The 12,384-nt window shown below is 44.1% G+C and overlaps 1 protein-coding gene across 2 annotated transcripts in view; it reads right to left on the bottom strand.

The window, feature by feature from the left end:
- Window positions 1-1,753, bottom strand: part of smtnl (smoothelin, like) — a 38,276-nt gene extending 36,523 nt beyond the window's left edge. The window contains exons 1-2 of one of the 2 annotated variants that reach the window (XM_060943958.1): window positions 1,437-1,753; window positions 659-1,279 (exon numbers count right to left, since the gene is read on the bottom strand). In XM_060943958.1, the coding sequence (XP_060799941.1) occupies window positions 659-1,123 (465 nt within the window). In that variant the 5' untranslated portion in view covers window positions 1,124-1,279; window positions 1,437-1,753. The remainder of the gene's footprint in view (window positions 1-658; window positions 1,280-1,436) is intronic. The other variant, XM_060943957.1, reaches the window with a different exon arrangement.
- Window positions 1,754-12,384: the final 10,631 nt, after the last annotated feature.

The raw sequence follows: 12,384 nt of genomic DNA, 5'->3' as shown, positions 1-12,384 counted from the left end.
CTGCTGCTATTGCTCATTTGCACTACTGTCATATACACCTCATAAGCTGCTCTTCTAGCACCTTCTCCGTTATTGTACTGTATTGCACTACTGCTATTTTCTACATTGTTTGATTTTACAGTGTATTTTTATCTATATTATCTATATTTATAAATATTTATATATATTGTTTTTTCATAATTTTGTGTGTGTAATCGTTATCTGTTTTTTTACAAGTAAGGTGAGAGAGAAACGGCATTTCGATTCTCCTGTATGTCCTGGATATATAATGAATTGACAATAAAGAATCTTTGAATATAATAATAATAATAATAATAATAATAATAATAATGGCCAGTTGTCATCTTGCCTTTGGGACGCTTCTTATTCCTCATATTCATCTTCTGCAGATTAAACCTTTCAAACCGTCTTAGCTGTTGGAAATGTTTTACAAGAGGCATAGTGCAATATTAAATCTTGCCCAGTCATGCACATACTTTTCAAATGGTGCTTTAGTATCTGCATGCCTAAATATTTCCGAGCTTCTGTTGTACTCATAAAATCTGACATCATTGCACTTCTTGGCTTTGGAAACACATGCTGGCTTCAACTCTTCTAACCCACAAACCCCACCTTCTTCTTACTCATAATCTTTCCCTGCTGAGGTGTGTGTACTTACATTGGTCTTGCTGCTGACAGAGAAGGTGGCTCTGCTGGAAAAGCGCGTGGCAATGGGGCTAGAGGCCATGCCACTGGGGGTCGTCGCGCTGCTGGGTGAAAGGGATGACTGGGTTACTGCTGTGCTACTTTGGGGGCGGGTTGGCATCGATCCTGATCCCAGCAGAGCACTCCTGTCGCACACTGTGCCTGTCAGCATCTCCACCTGACGCGTAAGGGCCTCCAGCTGGCTACGGAGCTGTCGGTTCTCCTGCTGCAACTGGGCCACGGCTCGGCCAAGCGGGCCGCTCATGTGCAGGGCTTCTTCTAGGCGCCTCTCCACACCCAGTTTGAAAGCACTGACATCCACATGGATCTCACGCACAGCATCGTGCAGTGTGGTCTCGTAACGTGCCAAGGCAGCACATACCGTCTCACCTTCTGGAGGACCCTCTCCTGCCAGTGCCAATGCTGGGCCAGTGTCCATCTTGCCCAGTCCAATGCTCTGCTAGTGCTGCTGTCTTCACACACTCTCTCTGAGGTCTGGGGTTCTCAATTGGATGCACTTCACTGAGATATTCGTCTCTGCTAGTAGACCACTTAAAAATCCCAGACAGGTCCACACAGATCCACCAGCAGTGTCCTGTTGAGTTAACACCATCTTGTATTAATTTCCCATTCAATCAACCAAAACAAATTTCTTGTAAAACTATATGAAAATCTACCAACACATAGCATAGTGGGGGCATGTGAGCTGTGAATAAAACAATTTCTGGAACATTGTGAATATGTCTACAGACCTGTGCTGCAGTTGTGTCTTCTTAGTGTACTAGTTCTGCTTTGCTTTCCCAGTTGGGTGCGAGTGAGTGCTCTGCCTGCTGTCCTGTTTTAAAGTACAACTCTCACAGTCAGGTTAATCTCCCCCTCCTCAGCCTGGGGGAGGGAATAGAGAGAGAGAGAGAGAGAGAGAGAGAGAGGGAGGGAAGAAGGGAGGAGAGATGAAGTTGCGCTCTATCCCAGCCCTCTGTTGGAAATAGTCCCCTTTTGTTTTTGTTGTCTGTTCCCTCCTTTCTCTCTCCTGTCCCTCTTCTCCTCTGTCCAGTGCATTCGACACTGTACTTTCACAGTGCTCTCTCTCTCTCTCTCTCTCTCTCTCTCTCTCTCTCCTGTCATACATCAGAACAGGGCAGGGCATAGGGCACTCCTCCTTCACTCCAGTGAGTTAATTAGTTAGCATCAATTTCATTAACCATTCTTGTTTAGTTAATAGAATTTATGTTTTATATAATTTTCACCAAAATTTCATAGAAAACGTGGATTATCTACAGGCGATAGGAAAAACGGGGGACAGTTACCCTTTCAGAGATTACGCAGGACTATTGTCTTTTCGAGATAAGTGTGCGCATTAACCTGAATGATGAAGGATTTTAGGATTACAATGTCACATAGTGAAATATGACACCTGGAAAGTAACAGATTCAGGGGTTTCTCTTTCTCTCTGTGTGTGTGTGTGTGTGTGTGTGTGTGTGTGTGTGTGTGTGTGTGTGTGATATCAGATCCCAGGGAGAACAAACTCTCCTTATCAAAAGAATGGCACAGAGGAGGGGTGTGAGGTTGTAAGGAGGCACAGTGCCAGTGGCCACGCAGACCCCACAATGAAGCCAGGCACACAGCCTGAAACAACTTTACATTCCATTCTGTTTACTGTAAACACTGATAGACTGAGGGGCTGAGGGACCTAGGAGGTAATTTATGTCAGCCTGTCAATGTCAGCTTGGACAGTCAGACCCCCCGCCGACGTTGCATTACAGATCTGTGTACACATACGACACTCACAGGAGGTGTCCATGTTGAGCAGGAAAAGAGAAGCTGTCAGTTTCATAGGACCGAAAACCTCATTTCAATAATGAGTGAAAAACCGAATGGTGCCTCTTCAGAGCTTCCAGACTCTGAGTAGCTATTATTTTATTTGATTTCCATCTTGCAGTGACAGAGAAGCGAGTCTTCATGCTAAGCTCAGACTCTAAACGTCTTGCAAGGTAAGTGGGAGAAGCCAGGCAGGAAGGTCTCGATCTGTGTAATGGTGCACTGGAGGTGTGTTATTGTGTCTAAATCTGCAGGGCTTTCTTGCCAACCCTTACCTTGCTTCTTATCAGATGCAGTATGGATTCGAGGAGGAACTGATCCCAGCTGACCGAATGGAACTCAAGAGGCGCCTCCTGAAGAGCGTCAACATGTAGACCTAGCGGGACCTATTCACAGGCCTGGACTAGAAAGCGCACGCTTATCAGATCAGATCAGATCAGATCAGATCAGATCAGAGCAATAGCTCCCTCAGGCATTGCAACATTATGAAATACTGACAGACAAATATGAAGGAAGTGACAGAAAGAAAAAAAACATGACATAATGTTTCTTTGAGAAATTACTGAGTTGGGCAACACAAAGATGTTTTGGTTTCTTATTCCAGACTGAGGTTACTGAACTCTACACAATAGATTACATTAATGACATTTCACAGACGTTCTTATCCAGAGCAACATACAACATATCCAGAGCAGCCTGGGGTTAAGTGCCTTGCTAAAGGGCACTTCAGCCATTCCTGCTGGTCTCGGGAATCAAACTGATGACCTTTTAGTCTCAAAGCTGCTTCTCTAACCATTAGGCCGTAGCTTCCCTACACTCCTTGGCTCTTCGAGACTCACAATAAATACATAATATAAACGTATTGGATTTGACCTGGCGACTTGTCCAGGGTGTACCCCGCCTTTCGCCCGTAGTCAGCTGGGATGGGCTCCAGCTTGCCTGCGACCCTGTAGAAGGATAAAGCGGCTAGAGATAATGAGATGAGATGAGTATTGGATTTCTATATGATGAGGCAAACGATTACCAGGGCTTGCAGTATTTCTGACACGTGTTGTAACAGCAGAGCGGCTTCCTAATAGCTGGACATTTCAGCAAATTCTATCTAGAATGTTGCAGAAAATCATGACTATTTTTACCGTGTGGCTAATAATGTTTTGGGGTTGACAAACCTTAATCATGTGCTTGCCCAGTCCATTTTTTTTGGTTGCCCAGAAACCTAAATGACTAGACCAAAAATGCTAGCTAATATAATTTAATACAATATGGTGAGCTATTTGGCTCATTAGGTGGATTTATGCAGACACAAACAAGTATATAAATTCCTGCATAGGGAATGACTCAGCCATATCCTTTCCTAAGAAGATGTCTGAGGGAGCACGTAGTGTTTGTGTGTGCTAGCATCTATGTTTTTCCTTGTATATTTAATCACAAGGTAACTGTGCTAGCTAATTGAAGAGTCATATATATGTTATTTACCAGCTGGCAGGTCCGTATCGTGAAATACCGTGACCGAGGTCTTGAAAGTACTGAGCGAGGCCCTCTGGGCCAAGGTCAGTATTTAAGGCTGAGGTCACGGTATTTCACCATATGGACCGACCTTAAGCTGGTAAATAATATTTTTTTTTTTACCAAATTCTAACAGAAAACGAGAGCGCCCGAAAGGGAAACCCGAGCCGAGCTGCCATTTTGAATCCTCATTCACGGCTGTCATGCAAATTGCTTCCTCCTCGGTATACAAGTGCACTTTGCTGCCTATGTAGTCCCCTATTTATACAAAATTGAGTCATTCAGGATTCAGCCATGTTTTTGCTCGGTGTTAGCAACAGTTAGAGGTCTTTAGCTTTCTCCTGAAATGTTTTCTTTTATTTCTTCTTCCTCAGGGTAGTAAAACTCGCTTTCGCTGTGAACACGGTCGTTATCACTGTCCATGATGTAAAATTAATGCTATTATGCTGAAAATGCTGGCAAAAATTTATAAGATTTTTAATAAAAATCTTATAAATAAATCTTATAAAAAAGATAAATGTTGACAAAAATTACTACTATGTTTGTTGTTGTTGTGAACGAGCGAGTCGCCAGAGGTCCGTAACCGGGGTCCGTAACTGGGGTCCGTACTGTAGGATACGGACCCGCTCGCCAGCCAATCAGAGCACAGGATTTGATGAAAACCGCACTGTGAAAAAAAATAAGATGGCTTATACCTACACAGTATTTTGACTGGTTTTGTCCGTTTCCACACCCATGTTTCACACCAACTTTTTTGTATTATCTGTGCAGGCTAAGTAATCTAAATAGGAGCAGATATGTGTGGTGTAGCAGGCAGTGAGATTCAGATGGAGTAGTTCATGAGTAGTTTTGTTTAACGTACATCAAATAAAATCTTCAAATCAAAAGCAAGTAGGTGTTTTCCTTATTCTGGTTGTTGAACTATGACTAAAAACCCTAATAGCCCAGACATGCAGTTTTCTTGTCCTGGTCACAGAGGCTAGTGATTTGTCCACTCCTTTGTTTTTGCTAGCTAAAACCTGTATGCTAGTTAGGAGGCCATGCGCTATGTAAAGTCCTCACTACTTGGGGAAAAATATCTCGTCTCATTATCTCTAGCCGCTTTATCTTGTTCTACAGGGTCGCAGGCAAGCTGGAGCCTATCCCAGCTGACTACGGGCGAAAGGCGGGGTACACCCTGGACAAGTCGCCAGGGCTGACACATAGACACAGACAACCATTCACACTCACACCTACGGTCAATTTAGAGTCACCAGTTAACCTAACCTGCATGTCTTTGGACTGTGGGGGAAACCGGAGCACCCGGAGGAAACCCACGCAGACACGGGGAGAACATGCAAACTCCGCACAGAAAGGCCCTCGCCGGCCACGGTGCTCGAACCCGGACCTTCTTGTTGTGAGGCGACAGCGTTAACCACTACACCACCGTGCCACCCGGGGAAAAATATAAACAGGTTAATTTGTAGTACAGCAACACCTTAGAAATGAAACATAATAATAGGTTGATCCATAATAATTTAGTACATACCACCAGTCTGGTTTCTGAAGGACACCTAGCTTTAACTAGCATCCAACAGAATGCTAACAGTAGCTGATATCATTCACCCTTTATCAAAGGTAGCTCTGTATGTCTAAAAATTTCTGTTGTATTATTATTTTAATGCACTTTTAGTTATTGTAGTTTATTTCGTCATTCTGAAACATTTACATTTTGGGTTTTATATATGATGTATCAAAATGTATGTTTGTCCTGACTGTGTTTATCCATTAAAGTGTTTTTGTGACGCAATCATATTAAAATTACTCATGCTTCCCTTATTAATAATGCACATAGTATTTCTGGAAATACTGTAACTATTAGGTCCTTCCCACTTCCATCTTTTATAGACTAATTTAACTTTTCTTGAAACGCAGCCCTTCACGCCATCTGTGAGAGATCAAGTGAAGTATGGTGTGTATGGCAGTAGTAAACATTAATGAGGGCAGTTGAAAGTATGCTTATTGCGTCATTGCACTTTTACACATATATACAGAAAACCAGACAGTAAACCACGCTCCATACTTTACAACTACACTATATACACACACTGATAATAGCCTCTACACACTCTCAACAAGACATACAAACAAACATATCCTGCATCATTTGAGGACTCCCTTGTTTACACTGAGAATTTTTTAATCACACCATTTGCCTAAGAGATGATGCTCTTTCTCACTTTATGTACAGAGGGATAAGGTGAAGGAATGTGGGGAAAGATGTAAGCCCTGGTGGCATTTATCCAGAAAAAAAGCCGCCGACAACCTGCTTATCCCTTTCATAGCAATTACATCAGCGTTTCCATGGAAACCTTAACATCCAAACACGTCCAAAAGAATAACAACGGTTGATGATGTCATTGTCAGCTCCAAGTCCTAACGTAATTAGGTACATATGGGGCCAAGAGACAGCGAGGTGAGAGAGGGAGTGAGAGGAGGGTTTGGAGAGGCAGACGAGAATATGATAAAAGCGATTTAGACATGTTTTTAAAATATTCTTGGCAGTATGTGAATGTACAGGCAGTCTTAGACAGTCAGAGGCAGGAGGTGATTTATGAGGGAGGGGAGTCTCTGCTCATGCAGCAGGTCTGGACTGCAGGGGGTTGTGTAAAATTCTTGCATATGCACTCTAAGCGTACAGTCAGTATTCGTCATTACACACTTGACTAGCAAAAGACAGACACTCCAATAAACACATCTTATATATTGCATTAATCAGCTGTCTGCTCTTCCTGAAAGCCCTTCGCTGTCCTGCTGGCGTAGCACACAGGGATCCAATGAGAGCTCCACTGGAAGAGGTGACCTTTTCTTTAATAAGCTAGAGGGAGAAGAAGACAGGGGAATGAGAGAGAATGGGGGAGAGGGACAAAGAGCAGAGGAATGCATTCCCCATAGTCTAGCTGACCTCTTGAGAGGACTGGCTCCGAATAATTACAGTCCTACTCCCCTGCTTCCAGAAGGGGCATGAGCAGACACTGCGTTGTCCTTCTACACACACTGGACTCCAATTTTAGCCTGATGAAACCTAACGCACAATCACGCATGTAAAACGATGTAATCACTGTATATTTACACCACATAAGAACTTGCAACTACATGTTTACTATATTTCATGTATGTTAATGACACTATCTGTATTTGTATCTGGATCTGTTTAGTATTCAAAATATTCATATATCTATATCTGTATTCACAGTTGGGCCGTGGCCTAAACTGGAAGATTACGAACCCTACAATTATGCCCCTGGAAACAGAAACCCAGAGGTAGAAATGCCAACAGTTCCTCATTACTCATAATTGGTTTCAATGAGAATTATTATTTTTGTTTGTACAATGTCATGATATATTCTAATGAATTTAATTGGGTATTTTCCCCAAAATATAAACAAACTAGTCAAAGTCCCTCCTGTGCCAGGACTTGATCTTCCCAGGCAGTCTCCCTTCCCAGTATTAACCAGGCAGCACCGATCTCTGTTTCCATAGCCCTCAGCGTCTCGCCTATTACATAGCTGGGGTTATAGTGGGGGGCTGGTCCTCTGGCAATCGTGAGAGCTTGACTCCCTACCCACATCTGTATTGTGGCATGCCTCGCCAGATGACAGTAGGTACCATTTTCATGATGGTCTTTAGCATGACCAGACTCTGAGTAGAACTTGCGATCTCCCAGTTGAAAGGTGGACACACCAATCATTAGGCCAAGTCGTGGTAAACAAACTAGTAGCCTAATTTAAAGCACCGTGTCCCTGCTCAGGCAGTTACTGTGTATTAAATGCATCATGTAGCACCACACATTCTTGTTAACAAACATAGTCTTTTGTCACTTGTGAAAGTAAAAACCTCACCCTCATGTGACTTTTTCGTTGCATCCTGTGGAATTCCACTTCCGGTGCACATCTCAACTCTCAACCAGATGCCATGTGAAACTTTCTGGCAAGCTTTCTAAAATTTCCTATTCGTATCTGTATTTGTCTGTTTAGAACACATTCTGCTTTATCTGACTAATCTATTCATATTCATTTACATCCCTTATTGTTTCCATAAAGACTCACTACATTAGACCGTATCTGTCTCGTTTTCTTCGCGGATGCACTGTCCGTTTACATTAAACCGCCTGGAAACGCCGGGAAACGGGAATCCGCCAGCGTCCACGTATTCAATCCAGATCGTGTCAGCTCCGGTGCTGTGTAAACATTCAGAATACGCGGATACGCTGTGCTGAGCTCTAGCTGGCGTCTCATTGGACAACGTCACTGTGACATCCACCTTCCTGATTCGCTGGCGTTGGTCATGTGACGCGACTGCTGAAAAACGGCACGGACTTCCGCCTTGTATCACCTTTCATTAAAGAGTATAAAAGTATGAAAATACTGCAAATACTGATGCAAATACTGCCCATTGTGTAGTTATGATTGTCTTTAGGCTTGCCATCCTTCCACTTGCAAGTGGTAAGTGATATGCGCTGGGATCACACACACAGCGGCTCAGTCCCGAATCGTGGCTTGTGCACTTCACTCGCGCGCTGTGTGAGCTGCGCAGGGCCGGAGTGCGCACCCTCCAGAGGGCACTCGCTGTTCAGGGCGGAGTGATTTGGAGCGCAGGATGCCTGCGGAGCCGAGCGTATCCGTGTATTGGTGTTGCTGTGTGCACGCGAATCGTGTATTGGCGTTGCTGTGTGCACACTAATCGTTTTAAAAACGTTAATCTGATGATCCGCTGATACGGTCTAATGTAAACATGGGCTTAAGCTTCCCAATCAATACTCCTTTAAGTCGTGTCTCACTCCTTGGTTACAAATACTGCCATGATGTGAAGACTTAAGACTTTCATATCACCTATGGATAAATTATAACTTCAAGAAGCAACAGAAATCAGTGTTAATCAATAATATATCAAAATATACAGTACCAGTCAAAAGTTTGGACACACCTATTTTTTCGTAGGTTTTTCTGTATATTGACTATTTTCTACATTGTAGAACAATACTGAAGACATCAAAACTATGAAATAACGTAGTAGATTAGATCCAACTGTTATTGAACAAGTACAAGTACTTAAAAAATGAAATGCAGTTGGCATCATAGCGATTGGCCCATATGGGTGAGCCTTCATGCCCCATGTGAATCAATGAGCTTTCAACACCCATGACCCTATCACTGGTTCACTGGTTGTCTTTCCTTGGACCACCTTTGGTAGGTACTAACCACTGCATACTGGGAACACCCCTCAAGATGTGCCATTTTTGAGATGCTCAGACCCAGCCATCTAGCCATCACAATGTGGCTCTTGTCAGAGTCGCTCAGATCCTTACGCTTGCCCATTTTTCCTGCTTCCAACACATCAACTTCGAGAACTGACTGTTCTTTTTTTTTAAAGTCCTTCCCACGCCATGTGGCGCTGATCTCCGTTTCCGTAGCCCTCAGCCTCTCACCTATTACATAGCTAGGGTTACAGTGGGGGGCTAGTCCTCTGGTAACCGCGAGAGTTTGACTCCCCACTCGCAAATGTATTGCAGCTTGCCTTGCCAGACCATTTTTATGATGGTCTTTGGTATGATCCGACCGTGAGTAGAACTCGCGATCTCCTGATTGAGAGGCAGACACACTAACCACTAGGCCAACTCACGGTGTGACTGTTCTCTTGCTGCCTAATATATCCCACCCCTTGACAGGTGTCATTGCCATTGTACCTACAAGCATCATTTTCAATGGATGTCCTCAATGTGAGGGATCTGGGTGCCAGTGATGCTTTGGTTGGTTTTCACCAGCCACTGAAGGCCCTTCCTATCAGTGACAGAGCAGTTCCCATTCCACACTGTAATACAGTGGGTCAGTATGCTCTTTATAGCACACCAGTAGAAGCTCACCAAGCTGAGCTTTCTTTAGTGTTCTCAGAAAGTACGACTACTGTTAAGCCTTCCTGATGAGGAGAGATATGTTAGTGGGCCAAGAGAGATCCTCCGAGATGTGGACCCCCAGGAACATAAAGCTGGAAACACACCCCGCCTTGGATCCATAGATATACATGTGCTTGTGTGTGCTGGCTCCAGTTTTCCTGTAGTTCACAGTGAGGTCTTTGGATTTCTTGGTATTCAAGTCCAAATGGTTCTCTGTGCACCAGGTAACCAGGCAATCAATCTCCTCCCTGTAGGCGGACTCATCATTGTCAGCTATTTGGCCTACCACTGTGGTGCCATCTGTAAACTTGATGATGGTGTTACTATCATGTAAAGCTTTGCAGTCTTAGGTGAAGCAGGAATAGAGGAGGGGGCTGAGGATAGTGCCACAGAGGAGGAGGCTCATGGCAGTGTCACAGTTGTATTATGAGGCTCACTATCTCATCTCATCTCATCTCATCTCATCTCATCTCATTATCTCTAGCTGCTTTATCCTGTTCTACAGGGTCGCAGGCAAGCTGGAGCCTATCCCAGCTGACTGTGGGCGAAAGGCGGGGTACACCCTGGACAAGTCGCCAGGTCATCACAGGGCCTCAGTATCTCAACAAAACTAACAAATTAGTGGTCATATGATTCATAGTCTCAAAATAACATATGGAACATATATGGAATTATGTGGTGAACAAAAATGTGTTAAAAAACAAAATATGTTTAATATTTTAGAGTCTTCAAAATTGCCAGTGTTTACCTTGATGATGCTTTGCACACTATTGGCATTATCTTAACCAGTTTCATGAGGGAGTCACCTGGAATGCTTTTCAATTAACAGGTGTGTCTTGTGTCACATCAAAAGTTAATTAGTACAATTTTTTGCCTTCTTAATGTGTTTGAGATCAAACAGTAAACAGTAAATAATAAAAAATACAGTAAATAGCACTAAGGACGGCATGGTGGTGTAGTGGTTAGCACTGTCGCCTCACAGCAAGAAGGTTCTGGGTTCAAGCCCAGTGACCAATGGGAGCCTTTCTGTGTGGAGTTTGTATGTTCTTCCCATGTCTGCGTGGGTTTCCTCCGGGTGCTCCAGTTTCCCCCACAGTCCAAAGACATGCAGGTTAGGTTAATTGGTGGTTCTAAATTAACCGTAGGTGTGAATATGAGTGTGAGTGGCTGTTTGTCTCTATGTGTCAGCCCTGTGATGATCTGGTAACTTGTCCAGGATGTACCCTTCCTCTCACCTATAGTCAGCTGGGATAGGCTCCAGCTTGCCCTCGACCCTGCACAGGATAATAATAATAATAATGATAATAATAATAATTTCAATTTATATAGCGCCTTTCTCAAAACCCAAGGTCGCTTTACAATTATAGAGAAAAAAAGTCTGCCAAATAAAGGTCAGGATGTCATTCCAATGGTGTAGCAGCCACAGTCCCACCAAAAGGTGCACGAAAACAAGTCCCACACCGCCAGCATAGCTACTGCGCCGCTGCCGGGCAACATCACTCTGAACATCGTGCCATGGATCCACAAAGCGAGCAGAGACGCACTGCCACGCAGAGCGCTGGTATGTCCCAAACTGCCTGCACAGCCACCATGACGCCACCGAGCAACATTGCTCAGAACATCATGCCAAGCACTAAAGCACTGCTCCACAGAGTGCTGGACAACCACAATATTAAAATGAGCAATGAGCTCACTGCAGTCCATAGCTAGGAGCACAGACATCACCCATGGTGAACCAAGGCCTGGAGGGAACCGACACCCAAAACTGGGTCCAGAGCTACACCACAACCAGCGGACAAAACACTCAAAGAAAAACAAACATCAAACTACACAAAGAGTTTCAGCTGTGGCGCTGTGGGAGACGGCTGCCTCTCCAGTAGCTCTGTAGTTTTTAGCTCTTTAACCTCTTTTTTCCACTTTTTTACTTTTCTGCTCTTCTTACGAAGACATAGTGTGTTTTTCTTCATATCACATGGATATTTTTAACTTTAACACGCAACCAGGAGCCAGTTTTCTTGCTTATTCAAGAGAGGAGCTGCTGGCCCTGAAAACAATGGGACGAGCTGGGATACGACACCCCATCCTGGTGGAGCTGAGAAGGAGACCCAGGGGCTGCAAAGCCGCGGCTAAGCTACAGACTAGGCTAGCAGACAACCGGTGGTGCTGCAAACCATCCATTCCCTTCATTATCATGGGGAATGTGAACTTGCTGCCGAACAAGGTCGACGAGCTATCCGCACTGAACAACCAGTGGATTTACTGTGAGAGCAGCTTGTTTATCTTTACAGAGACATGGCTAACACACCTTGTACCGGATGCTAACATGGACCTGCAGGGATTCACTGCTGTGAGAGCCGACAGAGACATTAAAGCATGCGGGAAAGGCAAAGGTGGGGGACTCATCATCTACGTAAACAACCGCTGGTGTAACCCGCAACATATCG

Source organism: Neoarius graeffei, chromosome 17, assembly GCF_027579695.1.
Source record: "Neoarius graeffei isolate fNeoGra1 chromosome 17, fNeoGra1.pri, whole genome shotgun sequence".
NCBI classification, from domain to species: Eukaryota; Metazoa; Chordata; class Actinopteri; order Siluriformes; family Ariidae; genus Neoarius; species Neoarius graeffei.
Note: the sequence above shows the minus strand (reverse complement) of the source record. Positions and strands in the feature narration are given on the sequence as shown.